The sequence below is a fragment of the Salmo salar genome, chromosome 01 (assembly GCF_965601325.2).
Source record: "Salmo salar chromosome 01, fSalSal1, whole genome shotgun sequence".
Taxonomy (NCBI): Eukaryota; Metazoa; Chordata; class Actinopteri; order Salmoniformes; family Salmonidae; genus Salmo; species Salmo salar.
In genome coordinates, this window is record NC_138291.1 from 154,588,049 (window position 1) to 154,607,482 (window position 19,434).

The 19,434-nt window shown below is 40.6% G+C and overlaps 2 protein-coding genes across 2 annotated transcripts; both read right to left on the reverse strand.

Annotated features, from left to right (window-relative positions):
- Nucleotides 1-398: 398 nt before the first annotated feature.
- Nucleotides 399-2,875, reverse strand: LOC106567175 (uncharacterized). The gene is made up of 9 exons (XM_045692523.2): nt 2,695-2,875; nt 2,528-2,563; nt 2,128-2,415; nt 1,754-2,050; nt 1,587-1,661; nt 1,332-1,433; nt 1,175-1,202; nt 1,040-1,071; nt 399-943 (listed from the first exon to the last, which is right to left on the reverse strand). The coding sequence occupies exons 1-9, from the start codon at nt 2,720-2,722 to the stop codon at nt 894-896; spliced, it is 936 nt and encodes a 311-aa protein (XP_045548479.1). The 5' UTR covers nt 2,723-2,875; the 3' UTR covers nt 399-893.
- A 5,342-nt stretch (nt 2,876-8,217) lies between these two features.
- LOC106566467 (tRNA (cytidine(32)/guanosine(34)-2'-O)-methyltransferase) lies at nt 8,218-18,517 on the reverse strand. The gene is made up of 11 exons (XM_082955383.1): nt 18,310-18,517; nt 17,855-17,981; nt 17,583-17,652; nt 17,157-17,259; nt 15,619-15,697; nt 15,396-15,448; nt 15,238-15,291; nt 13,348-13,450; nt 13,115-13,198; nt 12,911-13,014; nt 8,218-8,910 (listed from the first exon to the last, which is right to left on the reverse strand). Exons 1-11 carry the CDS (start codon nt 18,367-18,369, stop codon nt 8,731-8,733), a joined length of 1,017 nt encoding a protein of 338 aa, XP_082811509.1. The 5' UTR covers nt 18,370-18,517; the 3' UTR covers nt 8,218-8,730.
- Nucleotides 18,518-19,434: the final 917 nt, after the last annotated feature.

Below are 19,434 nucleotides of genomic sequence, written 5' to 3' on the forward strand. Positions count from 1 at the left end.
TACACCCCACATGTGGTCACTTCTACTTGACAAACAGAAGCACAAACAATCAGGCATCAAAAGACATCAGCCAGTTTAGTTACTGTGTTTATCACACTGTGTCACCACAAACTAGTTGTTAGAGTTTACCCCGATCTCTACGATCCCCCTCCTCCATTTCTAACCTCTGTTATTTCTCTAACTCACACAATCTTTCAGCCCCTTCTACTGGGCAAAAATGGTACCAACCATCCAAGGACTAATACAGTGATGATCCCTTCTGATTTCTTCCTCCATATCAACATAATCCAGGATGGGGAGAAAAAGCCCCTGAACTGCCTGAAAACTGAAATGATCTAACCTGTATTTCCTTAGGAAAACAGAACCACAAATAGCAGCATAAAATGGGAATGCTGTAATACAATACATGTATTTAATTTATTCAAAACAGAATTACATATTAAAAACTGTACAGAATAGGAAAATTGCATACCAGTATGTTAAAACTAATCTACACAATCTTCACATTAAATCAATGTTTATTTGTCACATGCACAGAGTACAGAAGGTGGAATGGCACAGTGAAATGCTTACTTTCAGCTCTTCCTCAACTGTGCAGAATAAATGTAAAGTAGCAAAACTATCAATATACAAAGTAGATAAAAATAGTAATAACAAAAGCGTAAAAAAAAAGACAAGGTAATAAAAGAACACAGGAATTTACCCTTATATACAAACAATGTGAAACTTCAAATGGATCATGTCTTAAAACCCTATGCACATGTATTTCTTGCCCAGTAAGATATTACACCATTCATCTGAGAGGAACAGATGGCGTCAGAAAGCAGAGAAAGGATGTGGAGGAAGTTCATCAACAGGTGGAAGTACACTTGAACTAGTACTACGCAGCATGGTCACATCCCCACATTCAGACCGCCTTGTTGAAATAATGAAGCATTTGCATCTGTTTCAAATAAGAGAAAGGTGAAATGTAGAGCACTGAATATTACCACTTTTCTGAGAAATGAATATGTTGTAGTAGGTTTCCTTTCATACTTACAGATACCTTCTTTGTTCTGGTTCCATTGGAATCTGTTGAGACAATTTACCCAGTACATTTAGATATGACACTGTATAATGATGTGTATGAAGACAAATATAATGTAATTATAATACAAATAAACCACTCACTTACCTATCGGCAGACCAGTCTTGTTGATCACCTGCAGAAATAAATATGAAATGATAATAGATTAAACCAGCCCCGATTTTACATGTATAATACACAAATAACTCAAAATGGACATTGGAACAAATTAAGCCTTGAAGTATCAGTATTTGAATGCATGTACCTCGCTTGTACCGGAGAAAACACAGGACACATACAACCAGCAGAATAAGGCTAAAGGCCCCAACACTCAGACTGATGTAGAGGGGGAACTCTGAGGAGGACTCTAAAGGGGGAGATGACTTTCAGATCAAGTTGAAATCGTTTGTTGAATTAGATTAAACAGAACAGCAACAGAATCAGTCAATGTTATCTTGAAATGCTCTTAAGTGGGTGGGTCTATCAACAGTAAGTTTAAAAACATTTTAAGGTTACTCACCTTCTTCTTTAGTTACCCTGGTTTTGTTGGTACTGAATGTTGATAAGGAAGTGGTGGGCCCAGGAGAGTCTATAACTGGAGGAAGAATATGACATATGCATCAGTATTGCAATACAGACAGATGATTGTCATGTTAGATTGCACAATAATTTAAATGATGGTCTCACCATCTATGGCAATCTTGAACGGTTCACTATGCTGTGATTTCACAGTATTTTCACCCTCCATTACCAGCTCCACAGCACAGGTGATGAAGAGCTCTCCGGCACTGCTCCTCTTCCTCAGCAGTTCCTTTTCCGCCACTTTCCCCACACAGACATTGTCTTTGTAGGGCTGACTTTTAAAGGGGGAGTCACTGTTGTTCAGGTAATAGTAGCATGAGGTACCAGCATGCTTGGCCTCACATCGAAGACTTAAGTAAGTTCCTGTATTTTCCACAAAAATCCTGGGTATTCCAATGGAATCTGTTTGTAAATTAGAAACAAATTATGTAGTCAATCAAGCAAATGTGATACTGCCTGGTAATAAAATGGTCACTTACCACTTACATGAAGTCTTCGAGCGTCACTAAATTTTGGGATTATTTTTCCTTCTCCCTTCTGTAGAATAGCACAGCTGAGATCTACTTCAGTCTTGTTCCACTTTTTGAACTCATTCCAGAACAATATGAATTGGCAAACACCGGAATTTACTTCTCTTATTGGGTTGGGGTCGTGGTCTTTGTAGAATTGGCACTTTGTGCCTCCTGTTGACTCACAGCGAACTACGACAGGCATAGCTACATTGATGTACCCAGGGTCTAACACAATGGTGGGAGTAGGGACAGAATCTGTTTAGAGTTAAAGAGAGAAACTATGAGAACACACATTTTAATTGTTAGAAATAGAATGATTGAGGAAATATTCTTATGTGGTAATACATTACAGTAATACATTACATACCTGCACAATCTTCTTTAACTGCAACAGCAGCCATACCTTTAAACATGGCAAAACATTAAAAAAAGGCTTTTATGTGAAGTCCTACATATTAAACCTACATCATCTAAATGAATTACTTTGTTACAATTAATTAATATTATTAAAATAATAGATCATTGAATACTCACAAATGAAGAGAAAATAAGATGGAGACATCCTTTCAACTTGTTGATGTTCATGAAGGAGTGAACACACTTAGATAATGAAGTGAAAAAAACTGGCAGCCTATGCTTAGGAGGCACAACAACTTAGAGGCGCCGATCATTTACAAACAGGGCTCCCGAGTGACGCAGCGGTCTAAGGCACTGCATCTCAGTGCAAGAGGCATCATTACAGTCCCTGGTTCAAATCCAGGCTGTGTCACATCTGGCCATGATTGGGAGTCCCATAGGGCGGTGTACAATTGGCCCAGCGTTGTCCGGGTTTGGCCAGGGTAGGCCATCATTGTACATAAGAATTTGTTCTTAACTGACTTGCCTAGTTATATAAAGGTACATTTTTTTAATTAAATATGGAAACGGGCAGCCTATGTTTAGGAGGCAGAACAACCTAGAGGCAGATATGGAAACTGGCCAGGTTACAAATTACGCTATAGACAATATGAAAAGGCTACTGCACCCTTTCTGTAAATATAGCCAATTATGAGAAACCAGAGAGCTGTTTACAGTTTCTGTGAAGATTCAACAATTTGTCATCGGCTAATATCCCTTAATAACCTCTCTGGGCTAGGCGGGACGAAATCGTCCCAGCTACGCAACAGCCAGTGTAATCCCGCGGCGCGATTTTCAAATACCTTAGAAATGCTATTACTTCAATTTCTCAAACATATGACTATTTTACACCATTTTAAAGACAAGACTCTCGTTAATCTAACCACACTGTCCGATTTCAAAAAGGCTTTACAACGAAAGCAAAACATTAGATTATGTCAGCAGAGTACCCAGCCAGAAATAATCAGACACCCATTTTTCAAGCTAGCATATAATGTCACAAAAACCCAGAAGACAGCTAAATGCAGCACTAACCTTTGATGATCTTCATCAGATGACACACCTAGGACATTATGTTATACAATACATGCATGTTTTGTTCAATTTCATATTTATTTATTTATTTATTTGGGCTTTATTTATATCAAAAACCAGCTTTTTACATTAGCATGTGACGTTCAGAACTAGCATACCCCCCGCAAACCTCCGGTGAATTTACTAAATTACTCACGATAAACGTTCACAAAAAACATAACAATTATTTTAAGAATTATAGATACAGAACTCCTTTGTGCAATCGAGGTGTCCAATTTTAAAATAGCTTTTCGGTGAAAGCACATTTTGCAATATTCTGAGTACATAGCCCAGCCATCACGGCTAGCTATTTAGACACCCACCAAGTTTAGCCCTGACCAAACTCCGATTTACTATTACAAAAGTTTGATTACCTTTGATGTTCTTCGTCAGAATGCACTCCCAGGACTGCTACTTCAATAACAAATGTTGGTTTGGTCCAAAATAATCCATCGTTATATCCAAATAGCGGCGTTTTGTTCGTGCGTTCAAGACACTATCCGAAGTGTAAATAAGGGTCACGAGCATGGCGCAATTCGTGACAAAAAAATTCTAAATATTCCATTACCGTACTTCGAAGCATGTCAACCGCTGTTTAAAATCCATTTTTATGCCATTTTTCTCGTAAAAAAGCGATAATATTCCGACCGGGAATCTGCGTTTAGGTAAACAGACAAAAGAAAACAAAGCATTCTGTCGACGCGAGCACGCGCCTGAGTCTCACAGTACTGTAACTAGCCACTACCCAAACGCGCACATTTTTTTCAACCAGAGCCTGCAAAGCCACGATTCAGCTTTTTGCCGCCTTCTGAGAGCCCATGGGAGCCGTAGGAAGTGTCACGTAACAGCAGAGATCCTCTGTAATGGATAGAGATAATCAAGAAGGGCAAGAAATTGTCAGACAGGCCACTTCCTGCATGGAATCTTCTCAGGTTTTGGCCTGCCATATGAGTTCTGTTATACTCACAGACACCATTCAAACAGTTTTAGAAACTTTAGGGTGTTTTCTATCCAAAGCCAATAATTATATGCATATTCTAGTTACTGGGCAGGAGTAGTAACCAGATTAAATCGGGTACGTTTTTTATCCAGCCGTGTCAATACTACCCCCTAGCCCTAACAGGTTTTAAACAATGTATTGCCAACTCATTGGACAGTTTAAAGACACACTCCAGCAATTTTTTAACTGTTCCTGTTGAAAAACAATAGAGGAGCAATAGAGGACAAAAGAGGAAAGGTCCACCCCCCACATGTGCCATGTCATGTCATACCTGGACCACCTATTGAGATGTGCCTTTTGTGAAGTAAATAAGGTGAAAATGAGACTGGGGCGGGTCTTTAAGGTATACGTTGTTTGGCATGTTTGGCAAACATTTTAAACTACAGGAAAACCTACTGTTTAGGTAATCGTCTGCTTTCAGTCTTACTTTATTGAACAAAGGTAGTAGCACACTTCCATGACCAGAAAATTCACATGTACAGTGCCTTGCAAAAGTATTCACCCCCCTTGGCATTTTTCCTATTTTGTTGCCTTACAACCTGGAATTAAAATAGATTTTTGGGGGGTTTGTATCATTTGATTTACACAACATGCCTAACACTTTGAAGATGCAAAATATGTTTTATTGCGAAACAAACAAGAAATAAGACAACAAAAACTGAACTTGAGCGTGCATAACTATTCACCCCCCCCCCCCTCCCCCCCAAAGTCAATACTTTGTAGAGCCACCTTTTGCAGCAACTACAGCTGCAAGTCTCTTGGGATATGTCTCTATAAGCTTGGCACATCCGGCCACTGGGATTTTTGCCTATTTTTCAGGGCAAAACTGCTCCAGCTCCTTCAAGTTGGATGGGTTCCTGCTGGTGTACAGCAATCTTTAAGTCATACCACAGATTCTCAATTGGATTGACGTCTGGGCTTTGACTAGGCCATTCCAAGACTTTTAAATGTTTCCCCTTAAACCACTCGAGTGTTGCTTTAGCAGTATGCTTAGGGTCATTGTCCTGCTGGAAAGTGAACCTCCGACCCACTCTCAAATCTCCTGAAGACAAACAGGTTTCCCTCAAGAATTTCCCTGTATTTAGCGCCATTCATCATTCCTTCAATTCTGACCAGTTTCCCAGTCCCTGCCGATAAAAAACATCCCCACAGCATGGTGGTGGCAGGATGATATTCTCGGGGTGATGAGAGGTGTTGGGTTTGTGCCAGACATGGTGTTTTCCTTGATGGCCAAAAAGCTAAATTTTTGTCTCATCTGACCAGAGTACCTTCTTCCATATGTTTGGGGAGTCTCCCACATGCCTTTTGGTGAACACCAAACGTGTTTGCTTATTTTTTTCTTTAAGCAATGGCTTTTTTCTGGCCACTCTTCCGTAAAGCCCAGCTCTGTGGAGTGTACAATAAAGGTGAAAGTAAAAGTACGGCTTAAAGTGGTCCTATGGATAGACACTCCAATCTCCTCTGTGGAGCTTTGCAGCTCCTTCAGGGTTATCTTTGGTCTCTTTGTTGCCTCTCTGATTAATGCCCTCCTTGCCTGGTCCATGAGTTTTGGTGGGCAGCCCTCTCTTGGCAGGTTTCTTGTGGTGCCATATTCTTTCAATTTTTTATAATCGGATTTAATGGATACAGGATCACATTTCATCATGTGATAATTTAGGGGTTTTCCACTTTTTTTTTTTAAACACCACTCCTGAATAAGAAACAATGTAATTAACAATTAATTAACAATTTCTTGTGGTGCCATATTCTTTCCATTTTTTCTAATCGGATTTAATGGATACAGGATCACATTTCATCATGTGATAATTTACGGGTTTTCCACTTTTTTTTTTAAACACCACTCCTGAATAAGAAACAATGTAATTAACAATGTTTCGGGATGTTTCGGATATTTTTTTATAACCCAACCATGATCTGTACTTCTCCACAACTTTGTCCCTGACCTGTTCGGCGAGCTCCTTGGTCTTCATGGTGCCGCTTGCTTGGTGGTGCCGCTTGCTTAGTGGTGTTACAGACTCTGGGGCCTTTCAGAACAGGTGTATGTATACTTAGATCATGTGACAGATCATGTGACACTTAGATTGCACACAGGTGGACTTTATGTAATTAATTATGTGACTTCTGAAGGTAAATGGTTGCACCAGATCTTATTTAGGGGCTTCATAGCAAAGGGGGTGAATACATATGCACGCACCATTTTTCCGTTTTTTTATTTCTTAGAATGTTTTTAAATCAAGTAATTTTTTTCATTTCACTTCACCAATTTGGACTATTTTGTGTATGTCCATTACATGAAATCCAAATAAAAATCCATTTAAATTACAAGTTGTAATGCAACAAAATAGGAAAAATGCCAAGGGGGTGAATACTTTTGCAAGGCACTGTATGTTATCATTATCATGTATGGCTCTAATGCAATTATTTTGAGAGACTGATGTGTAAGGTTAATGTGTGGGGGACCCATCAGTCTGCCTTATGACACTTGTGGCTCATCTAGCCCTAGCTTATGACCGCAGTTCCATACTTTAACCTTCCACCTCTATATATATTCAAAGCCCTTCGGTTGTGGTTGGTCTTGACTTGTGTTCTCGTCTCTGGAATTAGGCATGTGTGTGAATGATCAGTAACCCTAGTGTGGTCCCTTATGTGCTGACCTGAATAGCAACAGGAAATACAAGCTGGTTGATGCTCAGCTACAAGTGTCCTGTGTGGCTTAGTTGGTAGAGCATGGCGCTTGCAACACCAGGGGGGAGGATTTGAATTTCCACGGGGACCAGTATGGACAAAGAACATTTGAAAATGTATGCACTCACTACTCTATGCCACTCTGGATAAGTGTCTGCTAAATAATGTTAATGTAGCGCAAACGGAGAACGAAAAGTAATTGCCAACTAAATGGTTACAGAATATCTGATTTACCATCCTCTTGTTTGTCTCTCCAAACCATGTGTTTTGCCCCATCTACCAGGTCCACTGTTAGGCAATGTTCCCTTGAATTTTTTCAGGCACTGAGCACATTTTTGGTTTTGTGAGCGGAAACTTGAACATTGTGAGAATTTTGTGCAACTTCCAGCACGTTTACAGTGAACACTGAGGCTGCACCCTTACAGTTTTAGACAGTAGCCAATAGGCTATTGTGACTATTTGAGCATAATGTAGGCCTACCAACAACACCAAGGGAGCAAATCCCATAACATTTTCACATGGAAATAGCTTGTGATTTCTATGATATAGACTACAGTAGCATATATGCGGTGTTCAATGCAGGCCTACATTGCAAACTAATGGGGAGAACTCAGTGAAGTTCAATCTCTTGCGTCTCTGCGCTGCATGGCATTTCCTCTGCGAGGGAGTCATGGAGGAGGGGCGCAGTTTAGAGGAAACATTACTGGTACAGTAGGACTACCAATCACAGATTCTTGAGATTTACTTTGTTACTCTGCAATACCATGAACCCATGTGTTGTCCCTATTTCTTCATTCATATCTCAATGTCTAGCCAAAGACTAGGGAGCAGAAAGTGCTTTTTGAACCAGGTTATGTGACTTGCCATTGGAAAGCAGATCACAGAACAGAAACACATGGGAGTGCCGGAGTAAATGTTATTTATTTTAGAAGTAAAACCAGAAAATACAGAATAAAAACACGATAACAGTATAACATGACAATTGAAATTGATTGGTAAAACATGTGGCAAAAATAATCTATACACAGTCTTTCTGCATTCAAGGCTTTTCTGAACCAAATATCCTCTTTCTTTCTCTTTCTGCTCTATGAAATTCCAGTTCTCTCTGTTAGGGAAGACAACTATTGCCGCATTCAGCAGGGCTCAGTGTTCCATGGACATGGTGCTGTTCTGAACGACCAGATGAAGAATGTTGTGATTATGGTGGCCCAGAGGGTGATTGTGTATGGTGTGCTGCACAAGTTTTGAAATTACAAATGGTCATAACCATATTAATCAGGCCACAACCCTCCCACCAAATGGGAGAAAACATACCACAAAGACCGTTGAAGCACTGTGCGCTCCGTTGTGGGTAAACGTGTCGTTCAGTACAAACCGCCACACAACGTAGCAAAACGTTAAATAAACTGAACACACTATGACTCTTCCTGACTGGTTGAAATGTCCATATTTGAAAGGGCTTCATCCAATGGAAGAGAGGGGGAGTCCTCCTTGGCCAATAGGTTGTTCTTGCGTAGTTGACAGGCCTGCTGGTAGGGTGGGCGAATGGGGGGCTGGGTGGGGGGTGTGTACTTGTATTCCTTACTGGCATCCAACTATGAAGAAAAATTATATTAAGTTTAATGTGCACAGCACAAAAGTTTAATATGAAGTAAGGCTGTCTCTGACAAAAACAAATGTTGGTTGACTGAAAGTCACCTGTTCTTTCGACCAATCGATTGCTACCCTGTAATAAAATCAACTAGATTCATTGAGCTTGTCTGATGCTTTAAGATTAGTTTGATGCCCCAAGAGGGCGCCAGAGATCTAGATAACCAGAAGACAAAAACCTTAACCTGAACCAACTATTCACCTCCAACTCCTGCTGGCTTTCGAAGATTCTGCTATTACTCTCCTGAAGTTGCCGGTAATAGGCTACACGGGGAGTCTGCAACCTTTCTCATGTGGAATGCTAATTTATCTTACAATTTCTACCGATCTGCGTGCGAGTTATGGTTCATATGCACATTTTCGTGAAATACCCTAAAAAGTTACTTCTATTGCAAACTATCTAAAAATAGCCTAAATAAAGCCAACAAATAAAAACATAGCAGCTAGAAAATATCCAGAAAAAAAAAAAAATCGTATAAATCACATTGGCTACACATGGCCTGTCTGCAACATTGTATCAACTATTAACTTGGGTCCGGCTGAAAATATTCTGGGCTCTCAGTTTCCCGCGTCAGTGAGCTCGGGACTGACACAGCTGTAGGCGATTTGCACAAGGGATAAGAAGCCGTGCTTGACTTGGGCAGGAACTCACCAGAGCTGAGTACAGCACCTCAAATTGTATACTGCTTGAGCTCCTGTTCCTCTTATAGAATATTAGCTCAAAAGTTTTGTGGAGCTCTTGCACCTAAATATAAACTGTACCAGCACCCAAAATGAGTACCGGAACCTATTTCAGTCCAAGTCCAACAATGATAAGAAGCCTATTTTATGACGTTTCCACTGGATCAGAGCATGGCATTTTTCAATTTCACGCTGAGTGGTTATCGAAAGGGAGAGAGCGAGAAAGATTTTTTCAAATACATTGAGGAACTATTGTAATTCTCAATGGATGTAAAAACAGACATTGTTTGCTTGCTGTTTGAGGTGAATAAAACATTACTTTGAGAAGCTCCACAGGTCATTAAGGGTGGTGCAATAAGCAGAAATACTATCAGATCCCCAAATGGACACAGGTAGGCTATAGGCCTACTTCTATGCGTGCTCGTCCTTCATTAAAAGAAATGTACGTAACCAAAGTAACAAACATTGTAGATTAGAAATTATAGGAATTAACAGTAAATGTACTACTGGTGATACAGTGAGGGAAAAAAGTATTTGATCCCCTGCTGATTTTGTACGTTTGCCCACTGACAAAGAAATGATCAGTCTATAATTTTAATGGTAGGTTTATTTGAACAGTGAAAGACAGAATAACAATAAAAAAATCCAGAAAAACACATGTCAAAAATGTTATAAATTGATTTGCATTTTAATGAGGGAAAAAAGTATTTGACACCCTCTCAATCAGAAAGATTTCTGGCTCCCAGGTGTCTTTTATACAGGTAACGAGCTGAGATTAGGAGCACACTCTTAAAGGGAGTGCTCCTAATCTCAGCTTGTTACCTGTATAAAAGACACCTGTCCACAGAAGCAATTAATCAATCAGATTCCAAACTCTCCACCATGGCCAAGACCAAAGAGCTCTCCAAGGATGTCAGGGACAAGAATGTAGACCTACACAAGGCTGGAATGGGCTACAAGACCATCGCCAAGCAGCTTGGTGAGAAGGTGACAACATTTGGTGCAATTATTTGCAAATGGAAGAAACACAAAAGAACTGTCAATCTCCCTCGGCCTGGGGCTCCATGCAAGATCTCACCTCATGGAGTTGTAATGATCATGAGAACGGTGAGGAATCAGCCCAGAACTACACGGGAGGATCTTGTCAATGATCTCAAGGCAGCTGGACCATAGTCACCAAGAAAACAATTGGTAACACACTACACCGTGAAGGACTGAAATCCTGCAGTGCCCGCAAGGTCCCCCTGCTCAAGAAAGCACATATACATGCCCGTCTGAAGTTTGCCAATGAACATCTGAATGATTCAGAGGACAACTGGATGAAAGTGTTGTCAGATGAGACCAAAATGGAGCTCTTTGGCATCAACTCAACTCGCCGTGTTTGGAGGAGGAGGAATGCTGCCTATGACCCCAAGAACACCATCCCCACCATCAAACATGGAGGTGGAAACATTATGCTTTGGGGGTGTTTTTCTGCTAAGGGGACAGGACAACTTCACCGCATCAAAGGGACGATGGATGGGGCCATGTACTGTCAAATCTTGGGTGAGAACCTCCTTCCCTCAGCCAGGGCATTGAAAATGGGTCGTGGATGGGTATTCCAGCATGACAATGACCCAAAACACACGGCCAAGGCAACAAAGGAGTGGCTCAAGAAGAAGCACATTAAGGTCCTGGAGTGGCCTAGCTAGTCTCCAGACCTTAATCCCATAGAAAATCTGTGGAGGGAGCTGAAGGTTCGAGTTGCCAAACGTCAGCCTTGAAACCTTAATGACTTGGAGAAGATCTGCAAAGAGGAGTGGGACAAAATCCCTCCTGAGATGTGTGCAAACCTGGTAGCCAACTACAAGAAACATCTGACCTCTGTGATTGGCAACAAGGGTTTTGCCACCAAGTACTAAGTCATGTTTTGCAGAGGGGTCAAATACTTATTTCCCTCATTAAAATGCAAATCAATTTATAACATTTGACATGCATTTTTCTGGATTTTTTTGTTGTTATTCTGTCTCTCACTGTTCAAATAAACCTACCATTAAAATTATAGACTGATCATTTCTTTGTAAGTGGGCAAACGCACAAAATCAGCAGGGGAATCAAATACTTTTTTCCCCCACTGTATGTATGTATGTACACTACCGTTCAAACGTTTGGGGTCACTTAGAAATGTCCTTGTTTTTGTAAGAAAGGCACATTTTCTGTACATTAAAATAGCATCAAATTGATCAGAAATACAGTGTAGACATTGTAGCTGGAAACAGCAGATTTTTAATGCAATATCTACATAGGCGTACAGAGGCTCATTATCAGCAACCATCACTCCTGTGTTCCAATGGCACGTTGTGTTAGCTAATCCAAGTTTATCATTTTAAAAGGCTAATTGACCAATCGAAAACTATTTTGCAATTATGTTAGCACAGCTGAAAACTGTTATGATTAAAGAAGCAATAAAACTGGCCTTCTTTAGACTAGTTGTGTATCTGGAGCATCAGCATTTGTGGGTTCGATTACAGGCTCAAAATGGCCAGAAACAAATCATTTTCTTCTGAAACTCGTCAGTCTATTCTTGTTCTGAGAAATGAAGGCTATTCCATGCAAGAAATTGCCAAGAAACTGCCAAGAAACTGAAGATCTCATACAACGCTGTGTACTACTCCCTTCACAGAACAGAGCAAACTGGCACTAACCAGAATAGAAAGAGGAGTGGGAGGCCCCGGTGCAAAACTGAGCAAGAGGACAAGTACATTAGAGGGAACCGAGAAGAGGCGACTCCGGGATGCTGGCCTTCTAGGCAGAGTTCCTCTGTCCAATGTCTGTGTTCTTTTGCCCATCTTAATCTTTTCTTATTACTTGCCAGTCTGAGATATGGCTTTTTCTTTGCAACTCTGCCTAGAAGGCCAGCATCCCAGAGTTGCCTCTTCACTGTTGACGTTGAGACTGGTGTTTTGCGGGTTAAAATAAAAAATAACATAAATTTGATGTTATTTTAAAGGACCAAATATATATATTATTTAAAAAACAAGGACATTTCTAGGTGACCCCAAACATTTGAAAGGTAGTGTGTGTATGTATATATTTGTTACTGCTCGACTAAAACAATCTCTGTCGACCAACAGCCTAACGACCAAACAATCGACCAGTCGACTAATTGGGATCAGACATAATATGAAGTATCTTATCTATGGAGTAACAGCTTTGAGACTAGTAAAGAAAAACATTGGTCTACAATACATGTATCAGCAGAGACATGTATCTGAATATAAATACCTGGAGAGGGTAGGTCTGGTCCGAGTCAAAGGCACTCAGGTCTCCACAGGCCAAGAAAGGAACTATGATTCTGTTCGGTCCCTCCAGCTGGTTAAAATCTACATCTGAAACAGACAGAAACCAACTTGAGTACCAGTGTATAACATGACAGTATTATATGGAGTTGAAACATGAGGAACATAGAAAGCATTACTGTGTTGTTACCATATGAGTGATCCAGTAGAGGATTGGACATGTTGGGCACATATCCTACTGGAGGAGAGTAATTCTGACACATCACAAATGCCTCTGTAGAAGTGAGAGAAACAAACTAATATTAGTCTCAAGCAGCCCATCGCCTACTTAATCCTTCAACCCTTCGGTCAAAACCAGGCATTTGAATGGAAACCATCTATGATCCGGTGTGTGACCAGTGTCAGCTGTGGTCTCCAGCTCACCTATGCTGGAATTCCTGCTGCTCCGGGGCTTGGCACAGGTCACACTACTGAAGAATATCTTAAGCTGGGAGTACAGGAGGGTCACGTCCTTCCCCCGGAATATCTACACAGTAACCACAGCATAAGATAACTTCCACATGACATAGGCTTCTTAGCTCATTTCCCTCCACAATTTAAAAAAAATAAGTGCAGAACTTGTTACATCAACACACACATACATTGTAATAGTGTTGGTATTATTCATTTTGTATTGTAGATATGTAGTAGAGGTCGACCGATTATGATTATTCAACACCGATACTGATTATTGGATGACCAAAAAAATTCCGATACCGATTAATCGGCCGGTTTGTATATATATTAATATATATTTGTAATAATGACAATTGCAACAATACTGAATGAACACTTATTTTAACTTAATATAAAATATAAATAAAATATATTTAGTCTCAAATAAATAATGAAACATGCTCAATTTGGTTTAAATAATGCAAAAAGAGTGATGGAGAAGAAAGTAAAAGTGCAATATGTGCCACGTTAAAAAGCTAACGTTTAAGTTCCTTGCTCAGAACATATGAAAGCTGGTGGTTCAATATTCCCAGTTCTTCAATATTCCCAGTTAAGAAGTTTTAGGTTGTAGTTCTTATAGGAATTATGACGTGTCGACTATTTCTCTCTATACCATTTGTATTTCATATACCTTTGACTATTGGATGTTCTAATAGGCACTTTAGAATTGCCAGCCTAATCTCAGGAGTTGATAGGCTTGAAGTCATAAACACCGCTGTGATTCAAGCATTGCTAAGAGCTGCTGGCAAATGCAGTAAAGTTTGAATGAATGCTTACGAGCCTGCTGCTGCCTACCACCGCTCAGTCAGACTGCTCTATCAAATATCAAATCAGAGACTTAATTATAATATAACAAACACAGAAATACGAGCCTTTGTTCATTAACATGGTGAAATACAGAAACTATAATTTCGAAAACAAAACGTTTATTCTTTCAGTGAAATACGGAACCGTTCCGTATTTTATCGAACGGGTGGCAACCCTAAGTCTAAATATTGCTGTTACATTGCACAACCTTCAATGTTATGTCATAATTATGTAAAATTCTGGCAAATTAGTTCGCAACGAGCCAGGTCGGCCCAAACCGTGGCATATACCCTGACTCTGCGTGCAATGAACGCAAGAGAAGTGACACAATTTCCCTAGTTAATATTGCCTGCTAACATGATTTTTTAAAACTAAATATACAGGTTTTAAAAAATATACTTCTGTGTATTGATTTTAAGAAAGGCATTGATGTTTATGGTTAGGTACATTCGTGCAACGAATGTGCTTTTTGCTCGACTGCGCTTTTGTTAAATCATCACCCGTTTGGCGAAGTAGGCTGTGATTCAATGATAAATTAACAGGCACCGCATTGATTATATGCAACGCAGGACGAGCTAGTTAACCTAGTAATATAATCAACCATGTGTAGTTAACTAGTGATTATGTGAAGATTGATTGTTTTTTACAAGATAAGTTTAATGCTAGCTAGCACCTTACCGTGGCTCCTTGCTGCACTCGTGTAACAGGTGGTCAGCCTGCCACGCAGTCTCCTCGTGGAGCGCAAGTAATCGGCATCCAAAAATGTCGATTGCCGATTGTTATGAAAACTTGAAATCGGCCCTAATTAATCAATCATGGCGATTAATCGGTCGACCTCTAATATGTAGTGGTGTAATAATGTTATATGATGTACTGTTTTATCTTTTGTTTTATGTCTGATGTAAGTGCCTTAATGTGTTTGGACCCCAGGAAGAGAAACTGCTGCCTTGGCAGTAATTAATGGGGATCCCTAATAAATACAAACAAGTCCTCATCCAACATACAACCTACCTTTGCAACAAATGTTCCTCCAGGTTTCAGGACGTGTGTTGTAATGTTTAGGGCCTGAGACGGGATATTTAGAAATTGATTATAAAGGATAAACAAAGATAACTGATCAGCCATTTGGGATTCAACTCAATATTACAGTGTTGCAGTGTGATACTCACAGCCAATAGGAGCTGAGCTTGGATGTACTCATCCACATCATGGAGTCCTGTCACTATGTAGACAAGCCAGAAAATGACCAATAAGGAAGAGCCATACGCATATAGTGCAATGAAGAAAAGACAACAAACCCCACAGTGGCAACTAAGAGAAGAGTATGGAACTAAATGCAAGAGGACACAAACAAAACTGAAACCAGAGGGAAGAGAACACTCTCACACTCACCGTCTGGGGCTCCATCACACACTACCAGGTCTGCAGGCTGTCCTTCAAAATGCCTGATTATCTCCAGGGCAGTGGAGATCTAAAAGCAATAGATATATTTGACCCGCCAGCATTGTTGAAATACAGTTTGAGAACCTGATCCATACAATGTCTACATTCCAAACCAAACACTTACTATCCAACTCAATCATCAAGTTTGCAGACGACACTACAGTGGTAGGCTTGATTACCAACAACGACGAGACGGCCTACAGGGAGGTGAGGGCCCTCGGAGTGTGGTGTCAGGAAAATAACCTCGCACTCAATGTCAACAAAACAAAAGAGATGATCGTGGACTTCAGGAAACAGCAGAGAGAGCAGCCCCCTATCTACATTGACGGGACAGTAGTGGAGAGGGTGGAGAGTTTTAAGTTCCTCGGCGTACACATCACGGACAAACTGAAATGGTCCACCTACACAGACAGCGTGGTGAAGAAGATGCAGCAGCGCCTCTTCAACCTCAGGAGGCTGAAGAAATTCGGCTTGTCACCAAAAACACACAAACTTTTAGATGCACAATCGAGAGCATCCTGTCGGGCTGTATCACCGCCTGGTACGGCAGCTGCTCCGCCCATAACCGGAAGGCTCTCCAGAGGGTAGTGAGGTCTGCACAACGCATCACCGGGTGCAAACTACCTGCCCTCCAGGACACCTACACCACCCGATGTCACAGGAAGGCCAAAAAGATCATCAAGGACAGCAACCACCCGAGCCACTGTCTGTTCACCCCGCTAACATCCAGAAGGCGAGGTCAGTACAGGTGCATCAAAGCTGGAACCGAGAGACTGAAAAACAGCTTCTATCTCAAGGCCATCAGACTGTTAAACAGCCATCACTAACATTGAGTGGCTGCTGCCAACATACTGACTCAACTCAAGCCACTTTAAAAATGGGAAAATTGATGTAGTCAATTTATCACTTGCCACTTTATATTATTTATATTAGATAATGTTTACATAACCTACATTATTCATCTTATATGTATATACTGTACTCTATACCATCTACTGCATCTTGCCATCCTGATGTAACGTATCACTAGCCACCTTTAACAATGCTGCTTTATATGTTTTCATACCCTACAATACTCATCTCATATGTATATACTGTACTCCATACCATCTATTAAATCTTGCCTATGCCGTTCAGCCATCACTCATTTATATATTTTTATGTACATATTCGTATTCATTCCTTTACACTTGTGTGTACAAGGTAGTTGTTGTGGAATTGGTAGATAACTTGTTAGATATTACTGCATGGTCGGAACTAGAAGCACAAGCATTTCGCTACACTTGCTTTAACACCTGCTAACCATGTGTATGTGACAAATACATTTGATTTGATTTGATCCCCTTTCCTCTGCCCTTGATGACTTGCACTTCCTTCTCTGAAAGAAATCAGGCCAATACTGCAACGAATTCAGTGTTCCAGAATAGTGTTGGTATAATAGTTTCTCTATTAGTCCATGTGGGACAGGACAGACATGTCCCAGTTACCTTGGTGATGTCCCCCTGGATCTGTGTCACCCCAGGGAGAGGAGCCATGGCCTGCAGGTCCACTGCCACTATCTTTACCTCTTCACTCTTCTCCTCCTTTCCTCTGTCAAACCGTCAGATAAATTTACAAGATTAGTGTTATGCACACTATATTAGTGTTATGCACAATATTCCAACTATGCTTCGAGTAGAATTTATTTAACTAGGCAAGTCAGTTAAGAACAAGTTCTTATTTACAATGACGGCCTACCCCGGACGACACTGGGCCAATTGTGCGCCGCTCTATGCGACTCCCAATCATGGACAGATGTGATACAGCCCGGATTCGAACCAGGGACTGTAGTGACACCTCTTGGCACTGAGATGCAGTGCCTTAGACCACTGCGCCACTAGGGAGCCAAGGAAAGGAAAGAGATTGAAACCAACCTGAGTTTACGGCTCAGGACCTGGCTCCAGCTGCCTGGGGCAGCACAGAGGTCGACTGCCCTTTTTACACCTGGGAGGGAGAAATGGATGTCAATGTCATAGACAAGTAACATCAGAAATGGATGATCAAACTCATCTCCCTTTTTCCTTTCCTTTGACATAATGTTATATTTTACAACGGCCATACTGAATAACATAAGCCATTGATGTCTGATGTTGACCTAGGGTAAAACAACCATGGCCAGAAAAATTAACCCAGGGGGCCTTCTTGCCTTTGAACAGGCCAAACTCCTCATCCAGCTGCAGTAGTTTGAAGGCGCTCCTGGCCCTCCAGCCCTCCTCCTTGGCAAGACGGTAGTAGATATCCCGTTTGTCTTTGGAGGAGCGGCCCATCTTCACCTGCACAACAAAACAGATTTCAGTCACATTAGGTTAGTTAGGCCAGAGCAGTTTAGATGTCAGTAACATATGACTAGGCCAGAGCCCTTTATTGCAACATGATAAGTCCTATTCCTTTCAGGTAAAGTTGACTTAGCTAAGTTAGCCGTTAGCTAAAAGTCTAGCAATCCCAAGCTAAAAGTATATTTATGGAACCGTTTGCTTAGCTTCCTGACAAGCTAGCAAACTGAAAACGTGCTAGATGTGCTCGCATTCACTTTCAGACAAACAAATATAGAAATTCAGGACTAATGTGGAAGGGACATATGTTTATTGTGTGCATACTCACACTTTTACTTCCTCGCTGTGCTTTACTCACGTAAACGTTGACGCTGTGAGGACCCAACATAGTTGCCTCGTTAACGCCTGTACAAAATTCTAAGCATTAATCTTCAATCGATGGTCAAAGTAGCTACTTTTTTCTAATTACTGTACACCATCGACTAAAAAGTGATATTTCCCATGTATACTGTAACTTGCTATGTGTTCGATTTATGCTACTGCCACCACGAGAAAAGGTGAGCAAAATGTCTGCACCAAAAAAGTTATGGATTTTATTTAACCATTGGATACTGTTATGAGGAGTACTGCTCACATAGTCAGAGATGGGCAGTATGTCTGTTACATGTATTTGAATTAGGTATTTCAGTTACTTCTGAGTATTTTGTCATTTATATTACACTGGGCTGAACTCCAATGTATTTTGTAACAAGATACTTTCGAGAGCTGTAATTTGTATTTAAAAATATATATATTTTAACCATTTTGTGACCCCTTTCACCCTGCATTGGTATCAGAAGTCTGATGGCACTATGGTGTGATAAGAACGTCTGCTAAATGAACTAAATATACATGTATATCAGAGGAGGCTGGTGGGGGAGCTATAGAAGGACGGGCTCATTGTAATGGCTGGAATTAAATACATTAAACGTATCAAACATATGGAAACCACATGTTTGACTCAATTCCATGTATTCCATTCCAGCCATTACAATGAGCATGTCTCCTATAGCTCTTCCCACCAGCCTCCCCTGATCTATATGCAAAAATGAACAATTGCAACGCAATCTGAGTATTATTCTAATGAGCTCTGCCCCGAAGCAATGCCAGTAATAATACCCAGTATGCTTTGCAGTTCATTTTGGTATGTTAATTTTCACATATACAGTAACATTATGGTCATTTAGCAGACACTCTTACCCAGAGTGACTTACTTCAACTAAGGTAGATAAACAACATTATAAACTAGGTGGTTTGAGCCCTGAATGCTGATTGGCTGACAGCCGTGGTATATCACACCGTATACCATGGGTATGACAAAACATTTCTTTTTACTGCTCTAATTACGTTGGTAACCAGTTTATAATCGCAATAAGGTGCCTCGGGGGTTTGTGGTATATGGCCAATTTACCAC